This window comes from Phyllopteryx taeniolatus, chromosome 19, assembly GCF_024500385.1.
Source record: "Phyllopteryx taeniolatus isolate TA_2022b chromosome 19, UOR_Ptae_1.2, whole genome shotgun sequence".
Lineage (NCBI taxonomy): Eukaryota > Metazoa > Chordata > Actinopteri > Syngnathiformes > Syngnathidae > Phyllopteryx > Phyllopteryx taeniolatus.
The window spans coordinates 3,100,916-3,122,849 of NC_084520.1; the positions used below are offsets into that span (position 1 = coordinate 3,100,916).

A 21,934-nucleotide genomic window follows, 5' to 3' on the forward strand; every position below is an offset into this window, starting at 1 on the left:
GTTAAAGGCAGACTTCTACCCTGGATTTCTTTAGAGCTACTAAAATCTCTAAACATGATAAAGCTTGAGCTAAATATTGTGCATCGAAACTCTGGGCGACTGGGCGATTGGGAAGCCTTCAGGGATTTAAGAAATGTGTGTACAACTAAATCTAGAAATGCTAAATGTAATTATTACCGTTATAGTCAGAATCAGAATCATCTCTATTTGCCAAGTATGTCAAAAACACATGAGGAATTTGTCTCCGGTAGTTGGAGCCGCTGTAGTATGACAACAGTATGACTTTTGAGACATTCATTCATCTACCGTTCCGCTTATCCTCACTGGGGCAGGCCTATCCCAGCCATCGTCGGGCGAGAGGCGGGGTACACCCTGAACTGGTCGCCAGCCAATTGCAGGGCACATAGAAACAAACAACCATTTGCACTCACATGCACACCTACGGGCAATTTAGAGTCTTCAATCAACCTACCATGCATGTTTTTGGGATGTGGGAGGAAACCAGAGTGCCCAGAGAAAACCCACTTCAGGCACGGGGAGAACATGCAAACTCCACAGAGGCGGGGCCGGGATCAGAACTGTGAGGCAGATGTGCTAACCAGTCGCTCACCGTGCCACTTTTGTGACATAAAAATATAAAAACACACTCAAGAGAGTCACTTAGCAATGAATGCTGATACAATGACAAATTGTGCAAATAATGCAGAGTCCTCTAGCAATTTAGAGCAGTTTGAAATGACTTAGAGTGATAATCTCGTACAGTGACAATTGTGAGAATGGTGAAGATACTTCTCAAGCATGATTGGGTGTATTGGTCAACAACAGATATGCAAATAGTGCAGAGTGATGAGACTACTACAGTAAGTAGACTCCCAACAGAGATGTGACAAAAATCTCAAGACAAAATTGGCAGCGGGGGGTACCAACGATTTTTTTCAGCAGTCCTGATTGTCTGTTGCAGTCAGTGTTTGTCTTTTTTTGTGGCAGCACCAAACCAGATGCATGAACACAGAACTGATTTGATGACTGCTGTGTTGAAATGCTTCAACAGCTCCTGTAGCGGCTCATGCTTCCTCAGAAGTTGTAGGAAGTACATCCTCTGCTGGGCGTTTTTGAGGATGGAAGTTGAAGTTGGTCTCCCACTATAGGTCCTGAGAGACTGTAATTCCCAGGAACTTGAAGGTCTCGACAGTTGATACAGGGCAGTTGGACAGCGTGAAGGGCAGCTGTGGCGAAGGATGCTCCCTGAAGTCCACAATCATCTCTATAGTCTTGAGCGTGTTCAACTCCAGGTTGCGTTGGCCACACCAAAGCTCCACTTCTTGTCGCTATGGAGACTCGTCACCGTTTTTGATGAGGCCGATGACTGTGATGTCGTCTGCAAACTTCAGCAGTTTGTCAGCTGGGTGCATTGAGGTGCAGTCGTTCGTGTAGCGAGAGAAGAGCAGTGGAGCTTCTTCCCTCTTGCGATCAACTTCTTAAACACCTAACCTACAATTCCATTACAACATGCTGGCAATTTTTTTACTTGAGTTCGTTGTCACATTTCTGTGGGGCCAATTATACATTACTCGTGCACTCACTGTAGTTGTCTCGCCAGGCTGCACTATTTGCATATACTGGCCACTCATTTGCTCCGCTCCATTTGCACACTGATTGAGGAGTATCTGCTACATTAGCACAACCAACATTGTCCCAGATTATCGCACTACTCGTCACTTTAAACCGCATACACTCCTTGAAGTCTCGGCGCCCTTTGCACAATGTTCATTGCACCGGACTATTGCAATATTAGTCATTTGAACTGCTCTAAGTGCTAGAGGACTCTGCATCTTTTTGCACAATTGTAAAAAAAAAAAAGATGTACCGGCATTACCAGATAACTAGCAACCCTTTACTGCTCAGTGACTGTTTTTTTGTCAATGTCTTTATGTCTCCAAAGTGTTCTCTGTCAATTGACTGTCTGTTGTCGTACTAGTGCGGCTCCAACTACCGGAGACAAATTCCTTGTGTGTTTTTGGACATACTTGGCAAAGAAAGATGATTCTGATTTTGATTCTGATTCTGAGAGATGACATATCCTTGGTGCTGATGGTGCGAATGGATGAGGTGGTGTCCCCCAGCCTCACCTGCTGTGTCCTGCCCATCGGGAAGATGTAAATCCACTGGCGGATGGCAGGCGAGACGCTGAGTTGGAGAAGCTTGGAGGAGAGGAGTTCACGGATGATGGTATTGAACGCAGAGCAGGATCCTCCCGTAGGTCCCTGCGCCATGAGGTGTTCTAGGATGAAGTGCAGTCCCAAGTTGACTGCATCATCTACAAACCTGTTTGCTCGGTAGGCAAACTGTAGGGGGTCCAGCAGAGGTCCTGTGATGCTCTTGAGGTGGTCCAGCACGAGGCGTTCAAAGGACTTAATGACCACAGATGTCAGGCGACAGGCCTGTAGTCATTCAGACCCTTTATTGCAGGTTTCTTGGGGAGCGTTTGAAACAAGATGGTACTTCACGCCGTTCCAGAGAACTATTTAAGATCTGTGTGAAGACTGGAGCGAGCTGGTCCGCGCATACTTTGAGGCAGGATGGGGACACAAGGTCTGAGCCCGCTTTGTTGATCTTTTGTTGATTTAAGATTCAGCTCACATGCTGTTCATGGACGGTCAACGCAGAAGGGGGAGTCAGAGGTGTGATGGTGGTCGGTGGAGCGGCTGGGTGGGTGTGGGGTGTGAAAGTGTCCTTTTCAAATCTGCAGTAGGTGTTCAAGTCGACAGCCAGTCCTTTATTGTTCTCCGCTTGGGGAGATTGTCGCTTGTAGTTGGTTAGTAATTGTAATCCATGCCAGACTGACAGTCGTAAATTGTTTTTTCAGCTTTTCTGCAAAATTTCTCCTTTTTAAAACCTGTCCTGTTCATCTGCACGGCCTTGCAGAATGGTGGATGTATATGCCTTTGTGCTGTAACAGTTTTGCTGTGCAACAGGGGAGTTTGAAATTTGCTTATTTTCAAGTGTTTTAATTATTCTGGTGTTTATTGAAAATGCAGCCGTACAGAAAAGGGTTTTAGGGGACAGACAGAGGGACAGAGTGAGCAAGGGGACTTGGGGGGGGGGGGGGGGGGGAAACCACAGAAGAACAATAGTGAGACAGACATATTTGAACAGAAGTAACATTACAACAGTAATTTGTAGATTGGGAGGTGTGGGACACCCGGTGAGGACATGCAATAACTAACCAAGAGAACCAGATAAAAGAGGGCAGAAAAGGGCAGGACAGGATGTGGGAAAATGAGCAAGGCAGTGCTACTGTCGAGTGGCGCGGTGAGATGCTTTTTTAGTGCCCCTTTAGTGCTCCTCCAAAAGCACAGATCAAATAAAGGGTGTCCAAACTACGAACATCCACCCTCCCAGCAGCCCGCAGCACAGATCAAAATGAACATTCAACTCGGGGCTCCCCACCACCAGCACCAACATCAAACCCACGAACCAACAGGCAATGTGTGCGGAAACAACCCAACAGACCAAACACCCATCAATCAATGTCTCATCTAAATCATGTCATTGCCAAAACAGCCACCCAGGACTGCCCCACCACACCAAATGGTCCACACACGCAAGCTTCAAGCCGACAGCCTACTCCAAGCCAACAGCCCCACCCACCCTGAAGGACACGCACCGGAACCCAGCACCCTGAGACGAAACGCAACCCCACACGGAACCGGTGACCTTCCTCCTTTTCCCTTCAATGGATGGAACCAAAATGCTGATTCCCCGCCAACCCCCACTGACGAGGCACAAGGCCAGTGCCCGTGACACCACAAAACAACACCCAATTGCAAACCCCGTCCCAACTCAGGCCACGGCGGAGCTCCAGCTCAAGTGCAGTGTGTGTTGTGCTCTGTGACGTCAGTACACAATTTTTTGTTGATATAGAAACAGATTCCGCTACCTTTTGTTTTTCCCCGATAGATTTGTCACGCGGTCCGCTCAGTGTAGATGGAAGCCGGGCAGCATTATGGAGCCATCGTGGATGCGTTTACATAGCCATGTCTCCGTGAAGCACAGGGCGGTGGAACAGCCTAAGTCTTTTCTGGTCTTTGTGCGAAGATGAAGCTCGTCCATTTTGTTTGCTAGAGAGTGTAGATTTGTGAGGTGAATCGATGGGCGCAGCATTCATAATCCTCTCTTTTGGATCTTGACCTGCACTCCGGCACATTTCTCTCTATGGCGTTGCCTTCACCTTGTCCATGTGCCATGGATCGCAGCTGCTCCGCCGGTGAGTAACTCAGAGAAAAAACTGAGAAGCGGAGAAAAGCGGATTTGTGAAAGTTGGTGAAAGAGAGTCTGTCCCAGATTATCGCACTACTCGTCACTTTAAACCGCATACACTCCTTGAAGTCTCAGCGCCCCTTGCACAATGGTCATTGCACCGGTCTATTGCAATATTAGTCATTCGAACTGCTCTAAGTGCTAGAGGACTCTGCATCTTTTTGCACAATTGTTTTTTGTCAATGTCTCTGTCTCCAAAGTGTTCTGTAAATTGACTGTCTGTTGTACTAGAGCGGCTCCAACTACCGGAGACAAATTCCTTGTGTGTTTTGGACATACTGGGCAAATAAAGATGATTCTGATTCTGATTAAAGTTTAGCAAGTCTTGCCATGTGTAAGTAAGTCGCGTAATGTCTCCAAAGACGAACGAAAAACACAAAAACATAGACAGTACTCGAGACAGTGTTACCGAGTTCCTATTTCCGATTTCCCCCAGTCTCTCTTGTGATTCCCATAATCCCAGACAATTTGGGAAAAAATAAATACTGTTTATAAAATGAATATGAATGTTGCCAATCAAATACTGATCAATAAGAATCATCTTTATTTTGCCAAGTATGTCAAAAACACACAAGGAATTTGTCTCCGGTAGTTGGAGCTGCTGTAGTACGACAACAGACAGTCAATTAACAGAGAATACTTTTGAGACATAAAGACATTGAGAAAAACAGTCACTGAGCATTCAATAGTTACTTTGCATCTACTGTATCTGTGGTTCCCACAAGTTCACTTCCTATCGTACAGACCGCCCTCTAAAGCTTAACCATACAGCTAAAAAAATTTTTTAAGAACATCCAGCCTATTTATGTTTTTCATGTAATACACAAACCGAAAGAAAATAGCAGTGCTGGCCTGCATGGTGTGGAAGCTAAATTTCTCAAAATTGCTGCTAATGTTATAATGTACCCACTTGCTGATTTTTCATTATCTTCAGTTCCCTCTATTTAGATGGCTGCAAAGGTTCCCCTCTTTTCAAATCAAGAAATCCAACCGATATGAATAATTGTCATTCAATCTATAATTGTTCCACTGTCAAGATTTTTGAGAAATATATTTTTATCCAACTATCTCAGTGTATTAATCAATACAATATTCTGTCTCCATTTCTATCTGGCTTCAGACCTAATTTCTCCACCACAACAGCGCTTCTTAAATTTACTAATGATGTGTTCTCCTCATTTGATAAAGGCCAACTCAATGGTGCTATCTTCATTGATCTCTCAAAAGCTTTTCATGTGGTCTTCTCCTCGACAAATTATTTGCCATTGGATTGAATCATGCTCTGGTTTCGTTCCATACTCTAAGGCAGGGGTGTCAAACTCATTTTTGTCTCGAGCAGCATTTTAGTTATGATTTCCCTCAGAGGGCCGTTAGAACAGTGAAATGTTTAAGCCCCAAATCATATTATTACCATTACACAACAAATTGAGGGATAACTGGTTTTGAAATAAGAAGACAAGGATAATAGTTTGTTCAAGTATTGCTTAAGTTACTGTAGAAGAAGTGTTTGATAACAGAAAAATGCAATATCTCAACATTACTGTTTATTATTATGTCAATTTGGAATTTGATACAGATTTTAGCAAAAATCACGGAGGTTGACAAGCATGATTTGCTTTCGCGGGCCACATAAAATTATGTGGCGGGCCGCATCTGGCCCCCGGGCCTTGACTTTGACACCTATGCTCTAAGGAATCGAAAGTGTCATAATAGATGTCAGTGTGTTTTTTCAAGGTTGTCTTTCAGATTATTTAATTGTTGAAAAGGGTGTCCCACATGGCTCCACTTTGGGACGCCTCCTTTTTTTGGCTTTTTATCAGTGGCCTTCCAGGCTCATTGTCCAATTCTCTCATCCATCTTTATGTGGATGACACAGTCCTATACACCTCCCATTCTAGTATATCTCATATCTAAAAGGCTCTACAATCTGACTTCATGTCTATTCAAAAATGGTTTCACAATAATAGACCGGTTGTTAAACAAAAATAATGAGGCATGGTGGCGGCACGGTGGCCGACTGGTTAGAGCGTCAGCCTCACAGTTATGAGGAGCAGGGTTCAATCCCTGGTCCTGCCTCTGTGGAATTTGCATGTTCTCCCCGTGCCTGCGTGGGTTTTCTCCGGGCACTCCGGTTTCCTCCCACATCCCAAAAACATGCATTAATTGGGGACTCTAAATTGCCCGTAGGTGTGAATGTGAGTGTGAATGTTGTTTGTTTGTATGTGCCCTGCGATTGGCTGGCAACCAGTTCAGGGTGTACCCCGCCTCCTGCCCGATGACAGCTGGGATAGGCTCCAGCACGCCCGCAACCCTAGTGAGGAGAAGCGGCTCAGAAAATGGATGGATGGATGGAATGAGGCATGGTTTTTGCTACTCGATATACACAACCTCATCATTTCAGTCTCCCCATCACCTTCAATGACGGATCATCCCTCGACAGTGTTAACTTATTTAAAAATTTTGGTCTTTGGTTAGATCCTCAACTCTCATTTAAGCCCCATATATATTTTATAATTCAAAGACTATACGCTCATCATTTTTCACTCTACAGGTCAATCACTTGTTTCACATGTACAGTCAGGAAAATATTATTCAGCTGTTACTCCCTTATCATTGATTATGGAGACATTGTCTATCAGAACACTAACACTCAGACACTAATCTCAAACCACTTAACACTTTGCTTAATTCTCTGTGCAGATTTATTTCACATTGTCCCTTTAAACCACATCACTCTTATATGTATGATTCCCTCAACTGGCTACAACCGTACTCAAGACATAATTTTCACTGGATTCAGTTTGTCTTTAAATGTGTGCAGTTTAAATGTCCCCCTTATTTAAAAGAATCACTGGTTCCAAGCAGATCTTATTCCCTTTGACATTTACAATATCCTTCTTTGGAAGGATAAGGCTACGTGACCAACTTCTTTAAAAAATCTGGGGATGGATTTTTTAAAGAAATTGGTCACAGGGCCTTAAGTTACAAAGCTCCATTTGATTGGAATATTCTCCCCGGCTCATTGCAATTAATTACCTATTTCCATTGATTCAGTGTTTCTTTATTCTGGTATCTTAAAACATCATGTTCATGTTTTAAGTTTGTTCATGTTACTCTTTTGATATATTTTGCACTGTCACTAAATAATCACAGATCATCTTATTGTTCTGGATATGATAATGAAGTATCAAGTCCTTTTGTCACTGTTTAATCATCCGTTATATCTGAAGCTAGTAGAAGTGGTGGGACTGGTTGAGTGAGCAAATGTATTATTATTGTTAATTTTAATTTTTTTTTCTGTTTGTTTTGTTTTCTGTTTGTAATACATATTTTCTTGTTCTGTAACTTTGTTTATGTTATGCGTGTTGTATTTGTGTGTTGGGGATGCTGCATCTCAAGGGGCTATCCTTAATGAATTGAAATTCAAACACGTCCACTCTCACACCCACAACCAAAAGGCGCTCTTCCAATGCAACTCCAAGGAAGTAGATCGAAAGTGTCTCTCGGCCAAGTCTGTCTATCCTTCCTCTCATGATCCCTGCTGATCTAAGCCACACAGTCCTGTGATGCTAATAACTCTGCCTCAGAAACCACACACATGCCACAGCAACTCCAGAAGGTTGCAGTGACTTATGCCAATCTCAGCAGAAACCAGTCCAAGCCCATCGTGCCTTCTCCATAGGAAGACCCAATAGGTACAACGCTCCCTCAAGAAATGTGCCTTGGCTTGACCCAACCTTTTCCAGTAAAAAGGCACTCAAAGCCGGCGTCGACTCTGCCCGAACTACAGAGGAGGTGGTTCTCGACCTGAACACTCTCTCGATGCTCTCCACACACACACAAAAGCAAACGCGATAGTTAGGACCTTAAGTCACGGGTCTTTTCTCTTCTTACCCCTTCTTTATTTTTATATCTCCATTATTATAGATAGACGAAGGGAACCTTGTGGTCTTATTCGTCACCTAGGCCTACACTTAGGACTTAGACTTGATAAGCGATTTTATTGTTTGTCCTTTTAGGATTTAGTACAAAGTTGGCCCTATAAGTTTGTCTCACAACCTTCACACACCTTCAAAGATAGGCCATGGTCACTTAGTCCTTTATAGTAAAGGAGTGAATGGGACAATGCTGCGGCTGTCAATGCTGTGGGGTCGGAACAGCGCACACACGCTGAACTAAAAAAGAAGTGGTCAGACATTAAGGTGGATGTGAAGCAGAAGACAGCTGCCCAACGCCAAAGTGTGGCCAAAACAGGCGGAAAAACCGGCGCGGAGGGCCTCACCCCGTTCGAGGAGAGAATCACTGCGTTCATGGGTGACACTACTCTTTCGGGTGGTGGGAGCACATGTGGCTGATCTGATCACACCACAAGGTTAATACCATGTATTTTTATAACTCATAACAAATGTGTTCATACAGTAACCTACACTCAGCCCTGTGAGATAAAGGTTCATGCATAAATGTTGTATCTATGGTATTTGTAATCAATGTTTTGATTTCAAATAGAAGCACATCAGCATATCAAAAAGGATATAAAAAACTTTGAGCCCTTTTTGATGACTCAATTTATTATTTTAATACACAGGAGAAGACACGCACACTGAAAAACACTCGTTAATTATTTTAGGAGATGGGGTAAATTATGTCATTTCAACACATTTTAATCCTGTGCAACCGAAGTACATGTTCAAATTAAGTAAATTCAAAGGACTCTTTTTATGTGCAGTCGCAGCCACACGCTACGTTTCATGCACCGTCCCTGTCGTCTCCTCCGCCATCCCCAGGGTCTCCGACACAATTACGCTCCAACAAACAATTGCTACTGCACCCATGCAGACTGATAAAAAGAGTCCCTTGAAGTTACTTAATTTGAATGTTGCACGTGATTAAAATGTGTTAAAATTGCATAATTTACCGCTCCTAAGAAAAATGTCATTTTAACACATTTTAATCATGTGCAAACAATGTACATGTTCAAATTAAGTAAATTCAAAGGACTCTTTTTTTTTTTTCAGTGCATGTGCTGGAGTCACGAAGCGATTGTGAGGGCAAAATGGCGGCATAAATGATCGCCTTGATCAATTTATGTGTCCTCACAAATATCAGTGATTCATTAAATACACTAGTTATCAAATGAATTCTGATTCCTTGCCTCAATTACATTGTTAAAATCAAATGTTGCCAGCCATTAATTGTTCATCAGTGCTAATTGTTCATGTGTCTCTGATGTGCAGATTTATGATAACAGTTTCCCATCATCACCTCTAAGCGTCACCAAAGCACCAAAAGCAGTAGAAACGTGCGTACGCCAGCCATGCAGTTGGCACCTCACATTTCCACGGTCATTTCACTCTTGATACAAGACAAGAAATCTCAGGACTGACAAACTGTTGATCCAGAGAGAGAAAAAAAGCTTATTAAGCGTGTGTTTATGGTGTTTTTCTTTAATGCAAATGACGAAATGTGATTTTGATTTCTGTTAAGCTGTGCTACTTGTTTGCTTTCATTCCTTCCTTCTTTTCTGGACAAAAATACGCGAAGATAGTACTAGGTTAAGGATGCTGATGATAAGTTAAAAATTACACAGTGGGTCATGTTTTAGTCCTTTCCCGGGCCTCATGACTAAGTTAATATTGTGGGGCATGTAGGAAACAGCGGCACGGTGGATGACTGGTTAGAGCGTCAGCCTCACAGTTCTGAGGACCCGGGTTCAATCCCCGGCCCCGCCTGTGTGGAGTTTGCATGTTCTCCCTGTGCCTGTGTGGGTTTCCTCCCACATCCCAAAACATGCATGGTAGGTTGATTGACATCTCTAAATGCCCGTAGGTGTGAATGTGAGTGCGAATGGTTGTTTGTTGGGGATGGATGTAGGAAACATGTGAGAAAGTTTTAGAGATTAGTCAACCCAAAATCAATTTCAAGAAAGTAATAAACAAAGAATACACCCCTTCTTTTCTGCCTTCTGGGAAGTTTAAAAAGTGCAGCTCTCACCCCTCCTCTGGCTCTTGTTCCTGACCACCCTTGTGATCCTGGCAACAGCTCCTGAAAGGGCACATACCCCAACTTTTCTTTTATTATCTTCCTTTATTTTTTGTGCTCTGCCTCCTTTCGGGCCATGCTGCTGGCGAACTTCACGTGCCGTGGTCACAGAACCACTCTTGGCCATAAGAAAAGGCATCTCCGGTTTGCGCCTTAAGAACCGCGCGGCGAATTACCTCGAGAAGGCACCACACAAAGGCAGAGCGCTATAAGCAGCAGCCTACCATGACACAATTGCCCCCCGGAAACCAATTTTTGACCATAGCTGAACTCTCCTCATCTTCCTGTCAGCCAGCCTCTCAGTCCTCCCAAGTGCTTCTACCACTGCAGCAGCATCTTTAGCATTCCAAGCTTCAAAACGTAAGTCAACCTTGTCTTTGACTAAGCCAACTACAAATTGGTGCATCTTAAGTGGGGTTAATATATCGACTGGGAAAGTCTCACGAATCTCACCCTTGACCAATGAAAAGTACTTTCACGTTAGGCAGTCACATCCATCCTGTGTCATTCCCTGCTGTTTGCCTCTGTGGTGTCTTGATTTGTTGCCTCTGAATCGGGCGGTGCCCCTTGGTGCGTTGCAGTCTCGGCCTCCGGCCTCCTTCAGCAGCCTAGGCCGCTCTCTTCAGCAGATGGTGGTCAGATGATGGACTGGATTTGAATTTAAACTAAAAGTTTTCAGGAAGCAAAATTAGACTAAGACTTGAATGATCAAATGAAAACAAGATGAGCTGGAGCTGATCACTGGTTGTTTATTCAAAGCTTTGGACAAACTCTGAGTCAATGTCGAGAAGACAAGAACTGAATGAGTACAATGGGAACATCTCCTTAAGTAGACTTTTCTCTAGGACTCGTCCATCTTACTTTTGAGTCCACCCCTTGGTCCTGACTCAAGAATCCCTAAGATGGCATGTGTTTCTAATTGTATCACGGCAAGGCGAGGTATCCTGTGTTACCCAAACTTTTCATTTATAATGGTGTGTCAGCATTTTTATTATATCTTAATATATCTCATACTTACTATAATTAAGTCATGCAATATAACTTTATACTTTGTATTTTAGTTTTTAATAGTGTGCCACTTTCTTCCATGGCACAAAAAGGAGAACCATGCTTTCATTAACAAAAATCATCTTCAAACATGACAATACACCATCTCAAAGAAATTCAATCAGAAATTCTCCCAAAAGTCACAAGTTTAATGGATGTAAGAATTGTGAAGCTGCTGACAAATAAGGGGTTCTATGTCAAAATGTAACTTGACTAACAATGTTTTGATTGAAAGAGCTTTTGATTTCAGTAAATACGACCTCTTAATGCTACAAAATCAATTGATGACTGTTTTCATTACTTCAAAACCAGTCAAATGTCGTATGATGTAGGTGTCGTTAAAAACTTCACAGCACATCTGTGGAGTTGCCTTCACAGCACTACACCACATTTATGACAGTCTTACCACAAGGTGGGCACAACACATTATCAGTGACAACATGCATCTGCAACACACACTCTTCATTCTTCTTCCATTTGGCAGAAGCTAAGGAGTCAAAACAGTGGGCAACATGTCATCAGAATCCTGAAAAAATTACTTCTGTGAACCACAATATTTTTGTAATCCTGCTCATTTCTGAATGTCTTTGTTGTGCAATACCTCTGCAACCTGTAACACTTAACTAGTTGAATGACTACATCTTTGCACATTACATACACGTTTCTGTATAAGTAGAGGGAAACTAGCGAAGTAAGAATTCATTGCTCAATGTTACCGTTGTGTCTTTACTGTGCATTAGACCAGTGTTCCCCAACCACTATATATACATATATATATATATATATATATATATATATATATATATATATATATATATATATATATACATATACATATGTATATATATATATATATATATATATATATATATATATATATATATATACATGTGTATATATATATACATATATATATATATATATACATGTATATATATACATATATATATATATATATATATATACATACATATATATATATACATTAATATATGTATACGTATACATATATATATATATACGTATACATATATACATATACGTATACATATATACACGTATACATATACATATATATACACATGTATACATAGCCATATATGTATACATATACATACACGTATACATATACGTATACATATATACATGTATACATACACGTATACGTATACATGTATACATATATACGTATACATATGTACATATATATGTACACATATACACATATATACGTACACGTGTATACATACACACATATACATATATATACGTATACATATATATACATATACATATACTTATATACATATACACGTATATACATATATATACATATACACATACACATATATATATATATATATATACATATATATACACATAGTTACTTTGTATATATATAAGTAACTATGTGTGTATATATATGTGTATATATATATATATATATATATATATACATATACATATACACCCCTCCTTGAGCCGTCACCTTGTCGTGGTGGAGGGGTTTGTGTGTCCCAGTGATCCTAGGAGCTAAGTTGTCTGGGGCTTTATGCCCCTGGCAGGGTCACCCATGACAAACAGGTCCTAGGTGAGGGACCAGACAAAGCACGCCTCAAAGACCCCTAATGATGACGACAAACAATGGACTTTGTTTTCCCTTGCCCGGACGCGGGCCACCGGGGCCCCCCACTGGAGCCAGGCCTAGTGGCGAAGGCGAGCGCCTGGTGGCCGGGCCTGCACCCATGGGGCCCGGCCGGGCACAGCCCGAAAGGGTAACGTGGGTCCCCCTTCCCATGGGCTCACCACCTGTGGGAGGGGCCATAGGGGTCGGGTGTGAGCTGGGCGGTGGCCGAAGGCGGGGACCTTGGCGATCCGATCCCCGGCTACAGAAGCTGGCTCTAGGGACGTGGAATGTCACCTCTCTGGCAGGGAAGGAGCCCGAGCTGGTGTGTGAGGTCGAGAAGTTCCGGACTCGCCTCCACACACACCTTGGGCTCTGGTACCAGTCCTCTCGAGAGGGGTTGGACTCTCTTCCACTCTGGAGTTGCCCATGGTGAGAGGCGCCGAGTAGGTGTGGGTATACTTATTGCCCCCCGGCTCGGCGCCTGTACGTTGGGGTTCACCCCGGTGGACGAGAGGGTAGCCTCCCTCCGCCTTCGGGTGGGGGGACGGGTCCTGACTGTTGTTTGTGCCTATGCATCAAAGAGCAGTTCAGAGTACCCACCCTTTTTGGAGTCCTTGGAGGGGGTGCTGGAGAGCGCTCCCGCTGGGGACTCCATTGTTCTGTTGGGGGACTTCAATGCTCACATGGGCAATGACAGTGAGACCTGGAAGGGGGCGATTGGGAGGAACGGCCCCCCCCGATCAGAACCCGAGCGGTGTTCTGTTATTGGACTTCTGTGCTCGTCACGGATTGTCCATAACGAACACCATGGTCAAGCATAAGGGTGACCACACGTGCACTTGGCACCAGGACACCCTAGGTCGCAGTTCGATGATCGACTTTGTGGTCGTGTCATCGGACTTGCGGCCGCATGTCTTGGACACTCGGGTGAAGAGAGGGGCGGAGCTGTCAACTGATCACCACCTGGTGAGGGTCTGCTGGGAACGTCTGGCAGAAGGAGTTTCAACTCCCACTTCCGACAGAACTTTGCTCATGTTCCGGGGGAGGCGGGGGACATCGAGTCCGAGTGGACCATGTTCCGCGCCTCCATTGCTGAGGCGGCCGACCGGAGCTGTGGCCGTAAGGTGGTCGGTGCCTGTCGTGGCGGCAATCCCCGAACCCGTTGGTGGACACCAACGGTGAGGGATCCCGTCAAGCTGAAGAAGGAGTCCTATTGGGCCTTTTTGGCCTGTGGGACTCCTGAGGCAGCTGATGGGTACCGGCTGGCCAAGCGAAATGCAGCTCTGGTGGTCGCTGAAGCAAAAACCCGGGCATGGGAGGAGTTCGGTGAGGCCATGGAGAAAGACTTCCGGACGGCTTCGAGGAAATTCTGGTCCACCATCCAACGTCTCAGGAGAGGAAAGCAGTGCACCACCAACACTGGGCTGTCCTGGTTGACACGCCTCTGCAACATCGCGTGGACATCGGGGACAGTGCCTCTGGATTGGCAGACTGGGGTGGTGGTCCCCCGTTTTAAGAAGGGGGACCGGAGGGTGTGTTCCAACTACAGGGGGATCACACTGCTCAGCCTCCCTGGTAAGGTCTATTCAGGGGTGCTGGAGAGGAGGGTCCGTCGGGAAGTCGAATCTCAGATTCAGGAGGAGCAGTGTGGTTTTCGTCCTGGCCGTGGAACAGTGGAGCAGCTCTATACCCTCGGCAGGGTCCTCGAGGGTGCATGGGAGTTCGCCCAACCAGTCTACATTTGTTTTGTGGACTTGGAGAAGGCGTTCGACCGTGTCCCTCGGGGAGTCCTGTGGAGAGTGCTTCGGGAGTATGGGGTACCAAACCCCCTGATACGGGCTGTTCGGTCCCTGTACGACCAGAGTCAGAGTTTGGTCCGCATATCCGGCAGTAAGTCGGACTCGTTCCCGGTGAGGGTTGGACTCCGCCAAGGCTGCCCTTTGTCGCCGATTCTGTTCATAACTTTTATGGACAGAATTTCTAGGCGCAGCCGAGGCGTAGAGGGGGTCTGGTTTGGTGGCCTCAGTATTGCATCTCTGCTTTTTGCAGATGATGTGGTTCTGTTGGCTTCATCAAGCCGTGACCTCCAACTCTCATTGGAGCAGTTCGCAGTCGAGTGTGAAGCAGCTGGGATGAGACTCAGCACCTCCAAATCTGAGACCATGGTCCTCAGTCGGAAAAGGGTGGCATGCCATCTCCAGGTCGGGGATGAGATCCTGCCCCAAGTGGAGGAATTCAAGTATCTTGGGGTCTTGTTCACGAGTGAGGGAAGAATGGAACGGGAGATCGACAGGCGGATCGGTGCAGTGATGCGGACTTTGTATCGGTCCATTGTGGTAAAGAAAGAGCTAAGCCGAAAGGCGAAGCTCTCAATTTACCGGTCGATCTTCGTTCCTACCCTCACCTATGGTCATGAGCTGTGGGTCGTGACTGAAAGAACAAGATCCCGGATACAAGCGGCCGAAATGAGTTCCCTCCGCAGGGTGTCCGGGCTCTTCCTTAGAGATAGGGTGAGAAGCTCGGTCATCCGGGAGGATCTCAGAGTAGAGCCGCTGCTCCTCCGCATTGAGAAGAGCCAGATGAGGTGGCTGGGGCATCTGATTCGGATGCCTCCCGGACGCCTCCCTGGTGAGGTGTTCCGGGCATGTCCCACCGGGAGGAGACCCCGGGGACGACCCAGGACACGCTGGAGAGACTACATCCTTCGGCTTGCCTGGGAACGCCTCGGGATCCCCCCGGAAGAGCTGGATGAAGTGGCTGGGGAGAGGGAAGTCTGGGCGTCCCTGCTGAAGCTACTGCCCCCGCGACCCGACCCGGATAAGCGGTAGAGAATAGATGGATGGATGGATATACATATACACATACACATATACATACACACATATATATATATATATATATATATATATATATATATACACACACATATACATATATATACATATATATACACACACATATATATACGTATATATATATATATATATATATATATACATATATATACGTATACATATATATACATATACCTATACCTATACATATACTATACTATATATATATATATATATATATATATATATATATACAAAGTAACTTCTCACATGTGTGACACTATTAATAAGGAAGTGTGTGAGAGCAATGTGACAAGCCAAGGCCCAGCGATTGCAGCTTTCTGTGACCTCTAGTATTAGTGGGGCAAGTATTAACTAGCTAATTCATCCATCCATCCATTTTCTGAGCCGCTTCTCCTCACTAGGGTCGCGGGCGTGCTGGAGCCTATCCCAGCTGTCATCGGGCAGGAGGCGGGGTACACCCTGAACTGGTTGCCAGCCAATCGCAGGGCACATAGGAACAAACAACCATTCGCACTCACAGTCATGCCTACGGGCAATTTAGAGTCTCCAATTCATGCATGTTTTTGGGATGTGGGAGGAAACCGGAGTGCCCGGAGAAAACCCACGCAGGCACGGGGAGAACATGCAAACTACACACAGGCGGGGCCGGGGATTGAACCCGGGTCCTCAGAACTGTGAGGCTGACGCTCTAACCAGTCGGCCACCGTGCCGCCAGCTAATTCATATAATGGTAAATTATTTAAAAGTACAATAAACGGAAGTTTTTTTTCTGCTTCTCGGTGTTAGGAAACAATGTTAATACATAATAATACAACTCATTATGGAGATTTTATATCATTATGTATGTAATGTATGTATGTAATGCATTGTGAGTTACTTTTTCAACTGCCCTTTTCTTCTTTTTTTTTCCAGTGAATGGATGGTTACTAAATTAGGATCCTGAGGAGGAGAAAAATGCCGGCGATGAAGGAAACCAAAATAAAGCTGACAGTTATGAAACCAGTCATCTCATCCAAGATGTTTTAACAGAATTGTATCTCAGCAAATGTATTGATTGTATCCAAAAATATGAAACTTTGTAAAGCATGCAGAGTGGCTCTGCTTTTTACATTCAAAACTTTCAATGCATTTCGCATACATGGCTGAAAAAATGTTGATACTATTGTGTTTAATTCAGAAAGTGACAAACTAAAGGAACAGATGAAACAAACTACTTGTTTGATAACTTTCTGATAATAGAACTTGGTTACCTATATTGAAGAAATAACATTTATATCCTGTATGTTGCTAGAAGTATGTGACATTTCACTGATGCAATCCAACACAAAGGTTTGAAAGATAAATATGCTTGTCTACAGCTTCTCAGAGGTTTGGAAGATAAATATGCATCATATCTACATCTTCTGAGCATCCAGTGTTTTGGTCCCATTTTTATGTATTTGGATTACCAATACAGCAGATTTAATATATTAACACATAATGGTGCACATGAGTTGTATTTAAAAGCAAACACCAAAAACATTTTACATCTGTTGAGGAGTTGTCTAAATTGATGCATTCTATTCCTTTATTAATAAACAATATATATTATTATTATTATTATATAATCTTATCAGTCCAATAAATTGGTGTAAAAAAATCCCTTTTTTAAATAGCATTTCACAAAGTTCTAAGGACTTCAGGTTAAGAATAAAAGGTACTTTGCTTGTCACATATACAATGTACAGCGACTTATTTTTTCTGAATCCTTCCTTCAGAAGCAGTGGTCAGCAGATGTGCACCATACACCAGTTCCAGATCTTGTGTCAATACTTTGGTCAAGGGAACTGCCTAGAAAAAAACTAAGAATGTTTCAGGCAAGGAGGCATGGACACTCAGTAACCAAAATATAAGGTTTAGCTGCCCATTATAATGAGAATATACTCAGTTGCATGATCCTTGTCCCCTTCCAATCTTTTAAATTTCAACACGTTACAATGGCGACCAATTATAATTTGAAATAATCCAATACAGCCAAACCATTGCTATTATAAAACCTACATTAACTGTACAGTGAATGTTTTAAGTACTGTATTATTTTAATATTCTTAACTGCTGTGAAACACAGATGTAATTAACTTCATTAAATAGACGTTGAAACAATATCTGTAACCACCCATATCTTGTTTTGTTGTTGATGTTGTTGTAACCTGTCCTTTAGTAGTTTCGTATGAAGGTCTGTATGTTTTAAAGTACTAGAACAAATTTGTTGCATAACAGCAGCAATGAGAATCTATGCTGTAGCTGGGCAAAGTACAGCCTCTACAGTCTACAGTCTCTTATGATGTCAAGGTAAAAATGTAAACAATGTGTTACTTCTATTTTGAAAGTGATGCACTGATTTTGATGTGCACATATGTGTGAGCTGCTTTTGTGTTACCAACTTAGCAACATTGTGGCGATATTTAGCGACTTTTCCACCACTCTAGCGACTATTTTTCAAATCGCAACTGGCGATGATGCCAACATTGATCCTAAACATTCTTATTTACTGCACAGTGGAGGGAAGAGGGGGATTTGGATTGATAATATTTTTGGAGTTCCAACTAGGATTTTGTGAATGTGATTAATGGTATCATGTTAATGTAATTTTATAGCAATAATATCTGTGACTCGGTTGATAGAGCGGGTTGTCCAGTGACCAAAGGGTTGCCGGTTCTAATCCTGGCTCCGACTGTCCACTGTCCCCCCCACCACTGCCTTGTGGTTGCTTCAGGAGAAGCAAAGGCTTGCGGGAGCCAACCCATACAGAAAACTAGGAGTGGTGGTTGGTCAAGCATCATGACACCTTCCGGTAACTCCTGTAGTTGCGCCGACACTGACCGTATAGGTTTACCTTTCCGTCGGACCCTGTCCGCAAGGCCGAGAAGGGGTTCCTGGAGAACGGGCACACCCGGTCTTCCATAATCTTCGCCCAGGCCTGCATCTGGAGAAGTGACTCCAGCACTACTGTTCCCGCAACAAGCGCAACACGAGAGACCCTCCCGCATCTGGCTTTTCAGTCACAGCAAGCGCTGTAACTCAACCATGGACTAACCAAATACAGACTCTATTGTTTCCTGAGACAGACGGATGCCACATAACAAATTGACTGCTTATGATATTGTTTAGCACTTTAATTTCCTATTTATAACAACAAATATCACATCTACACAAGTAGCAGCTTATTGAAACCAAACAATGTTATGCTTTATATATTGAACAAAAACATAAACTAACGCTTCTTTTTTGCTTCCATTTTTCATGAGCTGAACTCAATGACTCAATGAACCAAGACTTTTTCTATCTACAAATATGGCCATTTTAAAAAAAATATTGTTCACAAGTCCATCCAGCTCAGAGGTGTGCCATATCAAGATGCCGATTAGACACCATGATTACTGCACAAATGTGCCATAAGCTGCACACAATAAAAGGGCACTCTAAAATGTACAGCTTTACTGGGGGGTTGTGGTGGGGTGTCACAAAACCAGTCAGTATCTACTGTAACCACCTTTTGCCTCATGTCGTGCAACACATTTATGCAGGTGTGCCTTAAGGCTAATTCAATATTCTTAACTGCTATGAAACATAGATGTAAATTAACTTCATTAAATAGACATTGAAACAATATCTGTAACCACCCATATCTTGTTTTGTTGTTGATGTTGTTATAATCTGTCCTTTAGTAGCTTCGTATGAAGGTCTGTATGTTTTAAAGTACTAGAACAAATTTGTTGCGTAACAGCAGCAATGAGAATCTATGCTGTACCTGGGCAAAATACAGCCTCTACAGTCTACAGTCTCTTATGATGTCAAGGTAAAAAATATAAACAATGTGTTACTTCTATTTTGAAAGTGATGCACTGATTTTGATGTGCACATATGTGTGAGCCGCTTTTGTCTTACCAATTTAGCAACATTCTGGCGATATTTAGCGACTTTTCCACCGCTCTAGCGACTATTTTTCAAATCGCAACTGGCGACAATGCCAACATTGATCCTAAACATTATCTTATTTACTGCACAGTGGAGGGAAGAGGGGGATTTGGACTGATAATATTTTGGGAGTTCCAACTAGGATTTTGTGAATGTGATTAATGGTATCATGTTAATGTAATTTTATAGCAATAATATCTGTGACTCAGTTGGTAGAGCGGGTTGTCCAGTCACCAAAGGGTTGCCGGTTCTAATCCTGGCTCCGAGTGTCCACTGTCCGCCCCACCACTGGCTTGTGGTTGCTTCAGGAGAAGCAGAGGCTTATGGGAGCCAACCCATACAGACAACAAGGAGTGGTGGTTGGTCAAGCATCACGACACCTTCCGATAACTCCTGTAGTTGCGCCGACACTGACTGTATAGGCTTACCTTTCCGTCGGACCCTGTCCGCAAGGCCGAGAAGGGGTTCCTGGAGAACGGGCACACCCGGTCTTCCATAATCTTCGCCCAGGCCTGCATCTGGAGAAGTGACTCCAGCACTACTGTTCCCGCAACAAAGCAACACGAGAGACCCTCCCGCATCTGGCTTTTCAGTCACAGCAAGCGCTGTAACTCAACCATGGACAAACCCAAATACAGACTCCATTGTTTCCTGAGACAGACGGATGCCACATAACAAATTGACTGCTTATGATATCGTTTAGCACTTTAATTTCCTATTTATAACAACAAATATCACATCTACACAAGTGGCAGCTTATTGAAACCAAACAATGCTATGCTTTATGTATTGAACAAAAACATAAACTAACGCTTCTTTTTTGCTGCGATTTTTTATGAGCTGAACTCAATGACTCAATGATCCAAGACTTTTTCTATCTACAAATAAGGCCATTTTAAAAAATATATTGTTCACAAATCCATCCAGCTCAAAGGTGTGGCCATATCAAGATGCTGATTAGACAACATGATTACTGCACAGATGTACGATAAGCTGCACACAATAAAAGGGCACTCTAAAATGTACAGCTTTACTGTATTGGGGGTTGTGGTGGGGTGGGGTGTCACAAAACCAGTCAATATCGACTGTAACCACCTTTTGCCTCATGCCGTGAAACACATTTATGCATGTGTGCCTTAAGGCTAATTGAAAGGTTCCTCATCGTGCGTCATTCCACAGACCACTTAAGCTTCCCTGTGGACCACAGATGTGTACGTGGTTCCAGTCATAGTAGCCTCGTTAGGAAGCTCAGTGGCAGCCCTCCTCTGTGATCCCCCTCCCCCCCCACACACCCGACCTTGACGAAATGGATAGGATGTCAGGAAGTCAAACATGTTCGATCTCGATGACCTGCAAACCCCCCCTTGACGGTTGTTGTCCGGCCCCCCGGAAAAAAAACCCTTGGACCCTGTCTGGCCATCCCGCTAAAAACAGGCTAATTGATGGTGTTTCTCCTGTTTAGTCTGCAATATCCTATTGTGTTGCTAGTCCTTGAACGCACCTTGTGCATGGAAAAAGCGCAAGTGAAGTAATTTTTAATTTTTTTAGAGTAGTCAAATATTGTACTCAAGTAAGAGTACTGATACTTTAAAATAATCTGACTCAAATAAAAGTAATCCTCCCAAAAAATACTTGTAAGAATAAGAAAGTACTCAGTGAAAAACTATTCAAGAACTAAGTAAATATTACTTGTTACGAACGTAACTTCTCATTTATTTTTTTAAATCAGAGCACGAGAGTCAAATAAAGTAAAAGTAACTAAATAAAACGTGAATGTCCAAATTGTTACATTGCTGTGTGTGTGTGTGTGAGAGAGAGAGAGAGAGAGAGAGAGAGAGAGAGACAAAGATTAGCATGTACCGCAAAAGATGCATGTTTTACAGTTATTCATACTTACCATGAGCATAAAATAGGGGTACTGTTGGCATATGCACACCAGACAAAACAACACCAAAAATATTTGGAACTTTCCGCAAGGTGGTCTCTCAAGATAAAAAAAGTGGGTGTGATAGCCATGTTTGGGCAAACTGTGCAAGCAAATACTATAATGCATAAAAGCTGTTGTTTTTCAGTTGTCTGAAATGAA

At 43.3% G+C, this 21,934-nt stretch overlaps 1 protein-coding gene across 11 annotated transcripts in view; it reads left to right on the forward strand.

Moving 5' to 3' along the window:
- The window catches only part of ca10a (carbonic anhydrase Xa), a 176,190-nt gene extending 157,023 nt beyond the window's left edge, over positions 1-19,167 (forward strand). For all 11 annotated transcript variants that reach the window (XM_061755757.1, XM_061755761.1, XM_061755764.1 and 8 more), the window contains one exon: positions 16,804-19,167. In XM_061755757.1, the coding sequence (XP_061611741.1) occupies positions 16,804-16,826 (23 nt within the window). In that variant the 3' untranslated portion in view covers positions 16,827-19,167. The remainder of the gene's footprint in view (positions 1-16,803) is intronic.
- Positions 19,168-21,934: the final 2,767 nt, after the last annotated feature.